The following is a 14,581-nucleotide window of genomic DNA, read 5'->3' as shown; positions in this document are numbered from 1 at the left end:
GGCGGGGATGGGGCGTGTCCTGCAGCGGAATAATTTAAAGGTGCCGCGTCTGAGGCAGCGGGGAGAAAACTAGGGGTGTTGGCCGAAGCTGGGTGGACCTGGTTGCAGCTCCTGAGTGGTCCGAGTTTCCATCGACCGAGCAAAGGTGTCCCTTCGAGGACTGTTAGAGAGCTTCAGCTTTGTCCTGGATTGATTTGTCCTGATTCCGGGTAGGTCCCGACTTTTTGATGCTCCAATACCACCCCACCCCCATTCCTAAGTTCCTTGTCCCGGTGTTTCCGCATCGGTAGCCAGATGCGACCTGGAGTACGGAATGGAAGTAGTCAATCTAACAATTTTCCAGGTAACACCTCAGGGCCCTGCGATCCCTCTAAATTCCCATGAATAGTCTAAAGGCATCAGAAAGATCTCCAGCGTCCAAGAAGAGTCCCGGTAGCGTTCCTACCTTCCCCGGTATCTTCCTGGAAGCTCCTAGACTCCTAAGTAGTTATGTGTATCTCCGGATCTCAGTAACTTTCCAGTGCGTCGTTCCTCCTACCCTCCCCCAATTCCGGCGTCCCTGGTTACACATCCTGCATCATTCCACTAATCCCAGGGATGCTCCGCACCGCGAGACCCGGTAACTTTCCTTTTACGTTACAGTTAAATCTCCAAGCCCGAGCCTATAACACTTTGGGAGCTCATCTTATTCCGATGGCCCTAGAGCCCCCTTTTCAATAGATTGCACAGCAGTGCTCCCAGTGCACGGCCCAGCTCCCAGCTTCCTTGATGGGCCCAGGCTTGGGTCAGGAGCCCAAAGTCCAATTGTCCCTCAGCCTCCTAGCTTACAGGTCCTGGTTTCTTATGGAGTGAGACATCACGTCTTTACAGGGTGTAGGAAGGGGTCTCGCCTAAGGGTTGGTTAATCAAGAGTAGTCAGACGTACGGAAGGCCAGGCTAAGGAAGGAGCCACTGCCAGTAGAGATCATGGCTTAAGGGCACCTGCAAGCGAGCTGCTGACTGTGGGTGCCAGGACTGCTACCTTTTGACCACAGGGTGCAGATGAAAACGTTAGGGAGTCTGGTCCGCCTTATGCATTAGTGAAGTAGAACAAAGAGCTGGGGACTGGTCTCATCCCTTGATCTGGGCGGGGAGGTCAACTTGCCCCTATCCTTCTGTCTAGCAGTACTCCCTCTAGACGCTCTCACCACAACCCGGGCGAATGGAGGAGTCACTCCAGCCAAAGGTATCTAGGGGGCGTGGCTTGTGAAACGAGCTAGGGGGAAGAGCCTGTAGTCGCTGCTGGGTAGGCTTGATTGACATCTTGTTCTGGTCCCTTTTGCTCCTCGATTTCCAGGACTGCAGGCTACAAGACCTGCTACCTAGTCCGAAACAATCAATGGAGGCCCCACTGCAAACCGGAATGGTAAGAGTTGGGGAATTTTTGTACCGGACTACAACTCCCGGCGGTCTTGCCGAGCACCACGCTATTCTCTCTCCGAAAACCAGGCATGTGCAGGTGAAACTACGTTTCCCGGCATGCATAGCGGGAGACCTAGTCTCAGGGAAGGCTTAGTTGCTCCCCCCCACGTAGGGGGATGGGAAGGAAACCGGCACTTGACCCATTCTGCAGATGGGGACACCGAGTCACGAGCTGAATACAACCTCCTCCGGGGCAGAGGTGATTCGAAAGACCCTGGAGGAGGGCTTGGGGAGACGATTATGCGTTGCCCAGCCTGTGCCGTTCGTTCCGCAGGTGCTGGGCGTGATGATCGGGGCCGGAGTGGCGGTGCTGGTCACCGCCGTGCTCATCCTCTTGGTGGTGCGAAGGCTGCGGGTGCAGAGTGAGGATTCGGAGGGGACCTCTGGGGGAATACTATAGGGATGGAGGGGAAGCTGCAAAACCTGGAGAAACCAAGCGGCTGGGGTGGGGATTTGTTGAAGCATGCGTGCTCAAAGCACCGTCTTCCCTCCCCCGTCCCCAATCCCCAGAAACTCCAGCCCCGGAGGGTCCCCGGTATCGGTTCCGGAAGCGGGACAAAGTGCTTTTCTATGGCCGGAAGATTATGCGGAAGGTGAGTTCCAAGACCTACTGCTGGTCTGGCTGACCACAGCAGCCCAACCCTTTCCTATTTACACATATTAGTGACCCTCTCTGCCTTCTTAAGTCTCCTTAGAGCTGCCCTTCCTCTCCCTCCAATTGACTCAGTATTCTAAATTCTCCCAGGTGTCACAGTCCACTTCTTCCCTGGTGGACACATCAGTCTCCACCACTTCCCGGCCCCGCATGAAGAAAAAACTGAAGATGCTTAACATTGCCAAGAAGTAAGGCTGACACTGAGTGTATTGGGTACGAGACGGGTCAGCTCACACCGGAGTTTTTGCATTTCTGAGTTCTTGAAACATACGAACTGTCTGGGAAATATTCCCATAGTAGAGGGACATCTCAAGGCCCTCAGTTGGCAGGGGCTATCTCAGGGTTCTGCCGTCTCAGACATGACACTTCCAGTGTGGGCGTGCTTGTTGCTTAAGGCTTGTCTCGTAATGTTTCCCAGTTTCTGGAGGCTATCTGCCGTATATTTAGGAATCTACACCTACTGGAGAGTTTATTCAACGTGACATGTTGCAGTTATCTCAGATATTTGCATGACTAGGTGGAGGGGCTGTTTCGAAATTCTGTTCTCCAGGGAAATCATTCTATCCATACAGGAAAGCATCTCTCTTGGAGTTGTCTGTGTTGTTCACCCTGTATAGTTCTTTGCCCGGGGGGGGGGGGGGGGGGGGGGCTAGCTCACATAGTGTGTGTGTATGTGTGTTGTTGTTGCGTGTTGTTGTCATCGTCGTCGTTGTTGTTATTTGCTTGGGTTTGTTTTGATTTTGGGCTTCCAGTCCTCCTTTATGTTGGGATTATAGGTATGTGTCAGTATGCCTAGTTTATATGGTCCTGAGGATTAAATTCAAGGCTTTTTGCATGCCAGGCAATCATGCTGCTAACTGAGCCCCATCCCTATTCATTCATTCACTCATTTTTTGCAGAAAGCATTCTGACACTGAACTATCACTAACCCCTACTTTACTTGAATTTTTTATTACTTAGAATGTATTTACTGTGTATGTGTTTGTATGTGGGCATGTACTCTTTTTGTTGTTGTTGTTTTGTTTTGTTTTGTTTTTTTGTTTTGTTTTTCGAGACAAGGTTTCTCTGTATAGCCCTGGCTGTCCTGGAACTCACTTTGTAGACCAGGCTGGCCTCAAACTCAGAAATCCACCTGCCTCTGCCTCCTGAGGGCTGGGATTAAAGGCATGTACATCTCTTAGCATGTACTCTCTTGGCTCTCTCCTTCCACTGTGTGGATGTCAGATTGAACTCAGTTTGTCATGCTTGGAAGAAGGACCTTTACCCACAAGCCATTTTGCTGGCTCTACTGTTTTGTTTTTCCAATTTATTTAACTTACTTTGCAATATACAGTGTCAAACTCAGACTGACCATGGTAGGCAGGCATTTTTGCCAGTGAGCTAAACTTAAGCCCTATATTCTTTTTTTGAGACAAGGTCTTGCTTAGTGATCCAGGTTGGCCTTGAACTTTCTCTATAGCCCAGGCAGGCTTTGAACGCGCAATTCTTCTTTCTCAGCTTCCTGGGTAACTGGAATGACAGCCTATGCCCATCATGCTTCCCTGTTTAAGAATTCCTTTGTGTGCCAGTAAGGTGGCACAGTGGCTAAAGCCACTTGCTATCAAGCCTGGAGATATGAGCTCCATCTTTAAGACCCATATGGGGAAAGGAGAAAACTTACTCTTCAAGTTGTCCTCTGACCTGCACAACACACACACACATACACACACACTAGATAAACAGATATAAATTTGAATTTTAAAGAAAATAATTCCTTTGCATTAGAAACTTAGGAAGGTTATCTCAGATGTTTATCAGTGTCTTTGAGAAGGCTCTTCCAGGGATCTCTGTAAGTTAAGAGATGGTTCTGGGATCTTCTTGTATCATGAGGTCTACCTGAAGGTCTTTTTCAAGAGTGTATTTATCACAGACCTTTTTATGATTTTGGTAGAAAGACTTGGTAAACTATTTGCTTTGCAAATATCAGTATCTGGGGCTAATCTTGAGAACCATATTAAGGAAAATATCTGGGTATGATAGCTCACTTGCCATCTCAGCCCTGGGGAGCTGGACACAGGCAGATCCCTGGGTCTCGCTGACTGGCCAGCAGTGAGTTCCACACCATGGAGAGACCCTGTCTCAACCAGATAAGGTAGACAGCATCTGAGCACTCACACACATACAGACACACACATCACACACTACATACACCATACACATACACATCACACATAAACACAAATATACGTACACACAGATACACACCACATAACACACACACAAGTGCATCTCTAGCTTTTCTGAACCATGAATTAGCTGTGGTAATCACATGATGTTAAGAAGCTACCCTGAAGTCTTTTTGAGATCAGGATGATTATCTCAGAACAGTGAGCCAGGAAAAGGCTTGCTTGGTTAAGATCTCCTCAATAGTAGAATTCTTCCAAGCACACACCTGCCATCTCTAGACTCAAGAAGTAGAAGCAGGAACATCAGGAGTTCAAGGTCATCATGGGATACTTACTCAAGTTTTAAGCCAGCTTGGGTTACAAGAAACACTGCCTAAAAATACCAACAAAACAATAAGAACAAAATGGAAGAGTTCTATCTAGGTTTCTCCATATCACTGAATTTAATTCATATGAGAGGGTCTATCTCAGGACTCTTGTGCTAGTGAAGGGGCCTGCCCCACAGCCACTTTGACCCACAGGAAGGAGTTTTCCCTGAGTTCTTAGCTGAACAGCTGTACCTAAATTCTCCACATTAGAAGAGGGGTAGCTCAGGTTATCTGTCCAGATCAGAAAAGTTACAGTGGGGTTCACTGAGACCTGAGAGGAAGCTATCTCATGGATCTTTTGTTTCTCTCTCTCTTTGCTTTAACTTTTTCTTTTCTTCCCTATGTTTCCCTTTCTTGCCTTCTTTTTTTGTTGTTGTTAATTAATTTAGTGTATAGGTATATGTGATGTATGTGCCCGTGTGTGTGGGTGCACAGAGGATTGCATCAGATGTACTGTTCTTTTGCTCTCAGCCTTATTCCCTTGAGGCAGAGTCTCTCACTGAACTTGCAGGTGATGGTTTTAGCTAGATTGGCTGAAATGACCAAAGGGAAGGATTTTAAACCAAAGGGAAGGATTAAATTGGTGTCTTAGTTCTGCGTGAGCCTTCTGTTACCCAGCAGTTCTCAGCCTGTGAGTTATGACCTCTTGGGGGCCGAACACCCCTTTTAAAGAGGTCACCTAAGGCCATCTGCATGTCAGATACTTGCATTACAGTTTATAACAGTAGCAAAATGACAGTTGTGAAGTAGCAATGGAGATAATTTTGTGGTTAGGGGTCACCATAGCATGAGAAACTGTATGTATGAAAGGGTCGCACCATTAGGAAGGTTGAGAACCACTGTTCTAACCTCCTCCCGTCAGGATCTTGCGTATCCAAAAGGAGACTCCGACCCTACAACGGAAGGAGCCCCCACCTTCAGTGCTGGAGGCTGACCTCACAGAGGGAGACCTGGCCAATTCCCACCTACCTTCTGAGGTACTCTACATGCTTAAGAATGTTCGGTAAGTGTCGGGGACTGGGTGTTTTCAGGATTCCTTCAGAGCCTGGGACTGCTTTGACCTCCTCTGTCCCTTTCCCACTGCCCATCTTCTAGGGTGCTGGGTCACTTTGAGAAGCCGCTCTTCCTTGAGCTCTGCCGGCACATGGTCTTCCAGCGTCTTGGGCAGGGGGACTACGTTTTTCGGCCCGGTCAACCAGATGCCAGCATCTACGTGGTTCAAGATGGGCTGCTGGAGCTCTGCCTACCAGGGCCTGTGAGTGGACCTTGCAGGGCCACTGTGGGAGGCTGGGCACTGGAGTTAGATACTGCTTTTAGGTATGTGTACTCAGAAGTCTGGTTAATGATGGCTTAATGTGGAGCCTAGTGGTAGAGCCTTTGCCTAGTGAGGGACAGCAGGTGGGGCTCAGTGGTAGGGCCTCTGTCTAGAATCCCCCATCAAAGTGCTTACTGTCGAGTACTTCCCTGTTATGTGTAGGGCTCTGGGTTCTAATTCTAATACTATAGAAATATCAGAGGACTGAGTGGCCATTTGGGAAGATCCAACAGATGGGCAGAGAGCGGTGTGCAGGAAACAGCAACTGGTTAGGAGGTTTGTGAATTCGGTTATTACTGGTATGAGTCGGAGGTGAGGTCCAGTGGCAGCCACCCAGAGGAGGCTGGCATTGGTCTGTGGCCCCTTGTCTCAGGATGGGAAGGAGTGTGTGGTGAAGGAGGTGGTTCCCGGAGACAGCGTCAACAGCCTTCTGAGCATCCTTGATGTCATCACCGTGAGTGACAGTTTTAAGCTGGGTAGAAGGGCAGGGCCCTGATGCTGTTCTTGTCACTTGAACTCATCTCTTCCTCCTGAACGTACGTCTCCCAGGGTCACCAGCATCCCCAGCGGACTGTGTCAGCCAGGGCTGCACGGGACTCCACAGTGCTGAGACTCCCAGTAGAAGCCTTCTCCGCTGTCTTCACCAAGTACCCTGAGAGTTTGGTGCGAGTGGTACAGGTCAGCTGGCCTTTCACCTTCACCATGGTGGCAAAGCTTATCCCTGGTATCAGCGCAGTGGTGGTCCAGGCAGTTCTTATTGCTTATCACCTCTGAGCAGCCAGACCTCTGTGGAGGCTGCTGGCAGTGACTGCTCACTCGCCTGACCACACCTCTCTCCTGGTCCTGCCCTTGCTCCTGCAGATCATCATGGTGAGGCTGCAGAGAGTCACCTTCCTGGCGCTTCACAATTACCTGGGTCTGACCAATGAACTCTTCAGTCATGTGAGTTGGACACAAACATAGAGAATGTGGAGACTCAATGAGGGGCATTTAGATATGCTATAAAGGACTCTCTGCCTCCACTCCACCGCAGGAGATCCAGCCCCTACGCCTTTTCCCCAGCCCTGGCCTCCCGACCCGAACCAGCCCTGTCCGTGGCTCTAAACGGGTAGTCAGCACCTCAGGTACCGAGGACACCTCAAAGGAGACCTCTGGCCGGCCCCTGGACTCCATTGGAGCTCCTCTGCCTGGACCTGCAGGTATGTGAGGTGACTGCCACTCTGCCAGGAACTTGCAGCCCGCTTAGCCCAGTCTTGGCCTCTGTGCTCTCTAGTTCCTCAGTTTGGTGCATTTTTCCTAACATTTATTTATTTCACGGCCGTAGAAAGCAGTGAGGGTCAGATGGCAACTTGAAGTTTTCTGTCCCTACCCTGGGGGTCTCAGAGCTAGAACTCGGTCAGCATGTTTACTCGCCGAGTCTAGTTTTGCAGACTTAAGTTGATCCTAGATCCCCAGATTCCTTCTGTTCCTCACTCTCCTAGTCCTAGCTTGAGGCCTAGGAATTTGTGGGCAGGATCCTGAGCATTCGTCTCTCCCCAGGGGATCCCGTGAAGCCCACATCCTTAGAAGCCCCCCCAGCCCCGTTACTGAGCCGCTGCATCTCCATGCCAGTAGACATCTCAGGTTTGGAGCCCTGGTGGGCGGGAAGGAAAGGGTGGATAGTACGGGAAGGACGATCAAGGGTCTAGATTTGAATCTGGGACGTGCTGTTTTCAGTCCTGATTTTGTATCCTTACCTACAAAATGAGTGTATAGATCCTACTTCCTTGGTTCTTGGTTTTTTTTTTTTTTTTGTGGATATGCTCTGCAATTGTTCTCCTCCCAACTGTGTTAAGAAAGATGCAGAGGTAAAGTGCAGTCATTGGCTAGTCATGTCTGTCATGGTCGCAGCATTAACATGGAGTTAATATTGGTATAGCTGTGGTTACTATCCTATCTTTTTTACTTATTTACTTTGGAGCTGGGGGTAGAGCCCAGGACATGTTCTAGCCAAAGACTTCATCGTTGATCTCCACCCCAGCCACGTCTTTATTGCCTCTCCTCCACGCATAGGCTTGCAAGGTGGCCCTCGTTCTGATTTTGATATGGCCTATGAGCGTGGACGGATATCTGTTTCTCTTCAAGAAGAGGCATCTGGGGGACCTCAGACAGCATCCCCTAGGGTGAGCCTTCTCTCTTCTCCAGTCTTACCACAGCCCCCCTTTCAGAACTCTGGCCTTGGCCAGGTGTCAAGTCACTTGAAAAGGTCAGTTGGGAGGGCACATGGGAAATCACTAGTCCTGCCTTACCCAGACCCCCACTCAGGAGCTCCGGGAGCAGCCAGCGGGTGCCTGTGAATATAGCTACTGTGAGGATGAGTCAGCCACAGGCGGATGTCCCTTTGGGCCCTACCAGGGCCGCCAGACAAGCAGCATCTTTGAGGCTGCGAAGAGAGAGCTAGCCAAGCTAATGCGGATTGAGGTGAGCAGACTGTGGAGGGATGCAGGGTATAAGGGAGACAGTGGAAGGCCTGGCTGGGCCCATCTCAGCTCCTCTCTCTCCCCAGGACCCCTCTCTACTGAACAGCAGAGTCTTGCTACATCATGCCAAAGCTGGCACCATCATAGCCCGCCAAGGGGACCAGGTAAGGCTGACCCTTGAACTGTGGTACCCAGATCTTATCCTCTGACCTCTGATCCCTGACCTTTATGTAGTGATTGCTGCTTTTCTTCACCAGTGATCAACTTATCATCCACATAGTTTTTAGCCTCTTACCCTGGGAGGTTATGATGTGTTGTTTTGAAACAGGGTCTCACTGGGTATCCTTGGCTTGCCTGGAACTCACTCTATAGGCCAAGCTAGCCTTGGACTCACAGAGATCTACCTGCCTCTGGCCCTGACTGCTAGGATTGAAAGTGTGCACCACTATGTATGGTCTATCCATACAGGGTTCTATTATCTTTACCATCTACCTTTACCTCAAGTGCTATTGGGCTACTAAGCCTTCACCACTCAACCATGAATTTTCTCTCTTTACATTCCCAACCTCTAACTCTCTCCTGTGGCTTCCATGATCCTGTGGTGTACCTCCATGTTCTGACCTTGGTGCCTGTGTGCTTGGATATGTATGCATGAAATAGGTAGGAATAGGGCTAGGACTAGGGTCCAACTGGAAGAGTGATCTCCTAGCATGCATGAAACTTTGGGTCTCACCCCCAGCACAACATAAGCTAAGTGTCATGGTGCATGCTTGTCATCCTAGCACTTGGGAGGTAGAAGCAGGAGGATCCTGATTCAGTCGTCCTCAGCTGTCTAATAAGTTCACCATACTCAGTCTGAGCTCCATGACCCAAGGAAAAATCTGCTTATATATTTTTATATAAAAATAGAGATCAAGGACTGGAGAGATGGCTCAGTGGTTAAGAGCACTGACTGCTCCTCTAAAGGTTCAATTCCCAGCAACCACATGGTGGTTCACAACCATCTGTAATGGGATCAGATGCCCTCTTCTGGTGTGTCTGAAGAGAGCTATAGTGTACTCATATACATAAAATAAATAAATCTTTAAAAAAAAATTAGAGATTGTGTGTGTGTGTGTGTGAGTGTGTGTGTGTAAAGTTGACCCAGAAACTATAAATTCTCACCTGTGTTAAGAAAACAGAGGAAGGGTACAGTAGTCATCAATTAATTGTGTCTGCCTTGCTTGTGGCACTTGGCATGGAGTTAGGTTGGTCTTTCATCTTTATAATTAGGATTGCTACTTCTAGTAATTTTGGCACTGGGATGGAACCCAGCACTTCACACATGCTAGGCAAGTGCTTTGCCACTGAACTATACTCCAACTCCATTTGTATTGTTTCTGTTGTCTGCATCCATTCGCATACTTGTAGGATGGTTCTGTGTAGTCCTGAGGCACCATTTTGGAGCCTCCTGATAGCATCTGGGGTGTGGCAGTGTGTCCCCCATCCCTCCATTCTCTTTATGAGGAATCTGAGGCCCAGTAAGGGAAGAAACTGTGAGGCTAGGATCTCACTTTCAGATGTGGAAGAGGGAAATCAGGTAAATGGGTGAGACTTGAAATCTACATTTTTTTTTTCATATATATACGTATATGTGTGTGTATAAAGTGTGTGTGTGTGTGTGTGTGTGTATGTGTGTGTGTGTGTGTATATATATATAAAACACTTACACTTTTTGGCTTACACTAACCTATTTGCTGTTCATCACTGAAGGAAGTCAGGACAGGAACTCAAACAGGGCAGGATTCTGAAGGCAGGAGCTAATGTAGAGGCCATGAAAGGGTGCTGCTTACTGGCTCGATTTTGCTCACCCTGTCTTCTTTTTTTTTTTTTTTTTTGGTTTTGGTTTTTTTCGAGACAGGGTTTCTCTGTGTATCCCTGGCTGTCCTGGAACTCACTTCGTAGACCAGGCTGGCCTCAAACTCAGAAATCTGCCTGCCTCTGCCTCCCGAGTGCTGGGATTAAAGGCGTGTGCCACCACACCCAGCTCACCCTTTCTTATAGAACCCTGGATCACCAGCCCAAGGATGGCTCCACCCACAATGAACCAAGCCCTCCGCCACTGATCACTAATTGAAAAAATGCCTTACAGCTGGATCTCATGGAGGCATTTCTTCAAGGGAGGCTCTTTTTTCCCTGATGACTTTAGCTTGTGTGATCATGACACAAAATGAGGCAGTACAGTGTGCACACAAGAATCTTCCCAACTGAGGTTTCTGTACCATCTCTAAGGCTCAGCATCCGTAATGGAAAATTTCAAATCCACAGTGCTCCCAGATCTAAAACCTTGTGCCGACATAACATCGACAGTCCACACCTGACCTGTTTGACTATAGTCAAACAGAAGCAGTAACCATAGTGTATGAAATTACCTGGAGCTGGAGAGATGGCTCAGCAGTTAAGAGCACTGGCTGCTCTTCCAGAGGTCCTGAGTTCAATTCCCAGCAACCACATGGTGGCTCACAACCATCTGTAATGGGATCTGATGCCCTTTTATGGTGTGTCTGAGTACAGCTCAGTGTACTCATACATAAAATAAATAAATCTTTAAAAAAAAAAAAGAAGCCGGGCGTGGTGGCGCACGCCTTTAATCCCAGCACTCGGGAGGCAGAGGCAGGCGGATTTCTGAGTTCTAGGCCAGCCTGGTCTACAAAGTGAGTGCCAGGACAGCCAGGGCTACACAGAGAAACCCTGTCTCGGAAAAAAATAAATAAATAAATAAATAAATAAATAAAAAATAAAAAAAAAAAGAAAAGAAATGATATTTAAGGGGGATGGGAGGATGGCTTAGTTGGTAAGGTGTGTGCTTTGTAAGCACAGGGGTATTCGTTTGATACCTAGAACCACATTCCCACATTAAAATGCAAGGCCTGCTATAGTATTTGCCTATAATCCCAGCTCTAGGAAGGTAGAGGCAGGAGGATTGGGAGAGCTCAAGGTCCTATTCAACTATGTAGCAAGAGTGAGGCCAGCTTGGGCTATAAAAGACAATGTCTCTAAAAAGTAAGCTAAAAAGAATTATCCTAGCTGGGCGTGGTGGCACATGCCTTTAATCCCAGCACTTGGGAGGCAGAGGCAGGCGGATTTCTGAGTTTGAGGCCAGCATGGTCTACAAAGTGAGTTCCAGGACAGCCAGGGCTACACAGAGAAACCCTGTCTCGAAAATAAAATAAAAAAAAAAAAAGATTTATCCTAAGGTTATGCATATAAGGTGTATATGAGACAAAAATAACACCTGTTTAGACCTGTATCCTGTCACCAAGATACCTCATTTTTCTTCTGCGAATATTCCAAAATCCAGGGGAAAAATTCAAAATACAAAACACTTCTAGTCCCAAGCACTTGGCTGTATTATAACAAGCAATCTGGTGAAACAAGTTTTGAAAAAGGCTGTTTTATCCTTTCTTGGACATTCTGAGTGAATTCATTAACTTGTTCAAGTCCCCCAAGAAGTTCTGCACTGAAATGTTACTAATCTAGGGCTGGCAATCAATGGCAGCTCATTGGTAAAGCACTTGATATATAATCCCAAGGACTGGAGTTCGAATCCCTAGCACCCACATGAAAAACCAGGGTAATGTTTGTAAGTAACCTGAGAGAGCAGCAGACATGAGACTTGCTAGTCATTTGCCTAACCTAAGCAAGCACTGGGTCCCAGCGTTAAACCTTATCTCAAAAACCAAAAGACAAAGTGAGCCAGGTGCAGAAGCACATGCCTTTAATCCCAGCATTCTGGAGGCAAAGGCAATAGATCTCTGTGAGTTTGAGGACAACCTGGCCTTCACAGTGAGTTCTAGAATAGCCAAGAACAGATAATGAGACCCTGTCTTAAACAGAAAAACAACAAAAAGATGAACAGCACCTGAGGAATAACACCTAAGGCTATTCCGTTGGCTTTCATATGCACACATACACCTGTGCACACACATGCTCCCAATTTAGTAACGAGTATTACTACTGGTATGAGTAATGCTCATGTCATCCACACACTGCCTGGAAATTGTCTTAGAAAGTTATATGCATGTGTGTGTGTATGCATATGCATGTATGTATATTTCGCTTTGCTCCCTCGGCACTGTTGGTTCTTTGGCATCAGACAGGTTGGTGTGGTTGACAGAGAAAGAGCTTTCTCATTTATAAAGGGGTGGGGCTAGGGTGCGTCTTGATGGCCAGGCTAGCCACAAAAGAGAGACACATTTACTGAGCAGATGCCATGTCGAAGATCCTGTCCTACTTGCTAGACAGAGTCAAGAAAAACTTGTATGTCTTTGGTATACAATTAGTCAGCAGTTCTGATGGACATCACTCAAAGGTGCATATAAATCCTTGTAAACTCAGAGGACTTGGAGCTTCAAGAAGCACATTCTTGGCACCACGAAGACTGGATTAAGCAGGGAAGTGCCTCTAAGGATGTGACTGACAGTGGAGATAGGGTGAGGAAATTAGTTATGTATACATGGAGCAAAGTTCAGTCTAGGTAGAAAGCAAATTGTGCAAAGGTTCTGGGGTGACACTGCCTAGCTTTTGAATGTCCAGGAATCTTTTAATCTTTCCACATATTTAGTGTGTGTGTATGTGTGTAAGACAGAGGACAACTTGGGGGAACCTATTCTTTCCTTTCACCATGTGAGATCTGGGACTGAAATCAAGTTGTCAGGCTTGGCAGCAAGTACCTTTACCACATGAGCCATCTTGCCCATCCCTGCTGAGGCCCCAAGTAGCTCAGGCAGTGGGTGGGAGGGGAGGTGAAAGAAGAAAAATATTTTAAAGTATCTTGGGATGGAAAGAAATATGCTCCATGTAGAAAACAGAAGGGATCAAATGGAATACTTACACAAGAGCAACAGAAACTTATTGCTTTAAGGATTTTTATTCCTTTTTTTGGTATGTGATTATATATGTGGACATATATGCCACACCATATATGTGCTGATCAGAAGACAACCTTTGAAAGTCAGTTCTCTCCTTCCACTGTGTTGGGATTGAATTTGGCTGTCAAGCTTGGCAACAAGCAAGGGCCTTTACTCTGAGTCATGGCAGAAGCCCCAAAGAGGATCTTTTCAAAGGGGATTCCATTATTGAATAGTACTTCATAACTCATATAGTTTGCCTATTTAAAGTGTACACTCTTCTGAGTTCTTGTACATTCAATGAGTTGTGGGATCAGTTTCAAAACATTTGATCACCTTGAAAAGATCTCATTCCTTTAGCTACCAACCTCTCACCACAGGCCAGGCAATCACTAATCTGTCTGTCTCCATAAATGCATCTGTTTTATTTTTGCGAGATGGGATCTCACATTGTAAGCCTGGCCTTGAGCTCTTTCATGTGACTGAGTGTAGCATTGAACTCTCTATGTGGCTAACAGTGGCCTTTCTCATCCTCCTTTCTCTGCCTCTAAAGTGCTGGGAATACAGGCATCTGCCCCAGGACTGGCTCTGTGTATGCTTTTGCAGCCTCCAGTTGGGTTTCTTTTCAAAAGAATTCATAGGCTAAGAGTTCAGTGATCCCCATCAATCTATCTGTCCTAGGTTCGGATTCTGGTGTCAGTACATAGATGGGATTATCCTGTCTGCAGACTTCAACCAACAAGGACTGAAAATGATTTAGTGTGGCTGGAAAGATGACTCAGGAGCACTTGCTGCTCTTCCAAAGGACACAGATTCAACTCCCAGCTCCCATATAACTTACACCTTCTTGTAATTCTGGATCTAAGGGATCCATTGCCCTCTCTCTTCTGGACTGTGAAGGCACCAGGCAGACACATGGTGTGCATATATGCACACAAGCAAACACTCTTACACATAAAACAAAAATACATCTTAAAAAAAAAAAAAAGGCTGGGCATGGTAGCACATGACTTTAATCTCAGCACTCTAGGGGCAGAGATAGGTGGATTTCTAGAGTTCAAGGCCAACTAGGTCTACATAGCACTTCCAACATTTTCTAAGCAATACAGTGTAGCAATTTTTACATGGTATTAAAGTATAAATCTTTGCCCAGAAAGAGTTTAAAGTCCACAGGAGACTGCAGGAGTCTCCTGTGTGATGTAAACAGGTTCTATACAAATCTGGCACCATTTTGTCCAGGTGAATTGAGCTTTGAGAATTTTGGAACCC

General features: G+C 47.1%; 1 protein-coding gene across 13 annotated transcripts in view; it reads left to right on the top strand.

The window, feature by feature from the left end:
* The first annotated feature begins 56 nt into the window (after positions 1-56).
* Pnpla6 (patatin like domain 6, lysophospholipase) overlaps positions 57-14,581 on the top strand; it is a 28,836-nt gene continuing 14,311 nt past the window's right edge. For 2 of the 13 annotated variants that reach the window (XR_015048704.1, XM_029480412.2), the window contains exons 1-13: positions 1,440-1,823; positions 1,972-2,054; positions 2,207-2,304; positions 5,512-5,652; positions 5,745-5,904; positions 6,338-6,418; positions 6,514-6,642; positions 6,826-6,906; positions 6,998-7,163; positions 7,504-7,587; positions 8,017-8,126; positions 8,257-8,424; positions 8,510-8,587. Coding sequence is in view for 12 of the 13 variants with exons in the window: in XM_029480412.2 (XP_029336272.1) it covers positions 1,613-1,823; positions 1,972-2,054; positions 2,207-2,304; positions 5,512-5,652; positions 5,745-5,904; positions 6,338-6,418; positions 6,514-6,642; positions 6,826-6,906; positions 6,998-7,163; positions 7,504-7,587; positions 8,017-8,126; positions 8,257-8,424; positions 8,510-8,587 (1,590 nt within the window). In the remaining variant the exon portion in view is untranslated. Of the gene's footprint in view, positions 210-229; positions 344-1,162; positions 1,226-1,336; positions 1,406-1,439; positions 1,824-1,971; positions 2,055-2,206; positions 2,305-5,511; positions 5,653-5,744; positions 5,905-6,337; positions 6,419-6,513; positions 6,643-6,825; positions 6,907-6,997; positions 7,164-7,503; positions 7,588-8,016; positions 8,127-8,256; positions 8,425-8,509; positions 8,588-14,581 lie in introns of those variants that run through there. The other 11 variants (XM_085844241.1, XM_085844240.1, XM_021169593.3 and 8 more) reach the window with 11 other exon arrangements.

Source organism: Mus caroli, unplaced genomic scaffold, assembly GCF_978045245.1.
Source record: "Mus caroli unplaced genomic scaffold, Mus_caroli_1 scaffold_10, whole genome shotgun sequence".
In the NCBI taxonomy this organism is placed as follows: domain Eukaryota; kingdom Metazoa; phylum Chordata; class Mammalia; order Rodentia; family Muridae; genus Mus; species Mus caroli.
Note: the sequence above shows the minus strand (reverse complement) of the source record. Positions and strands in the feature narration are given on the sequence as shown.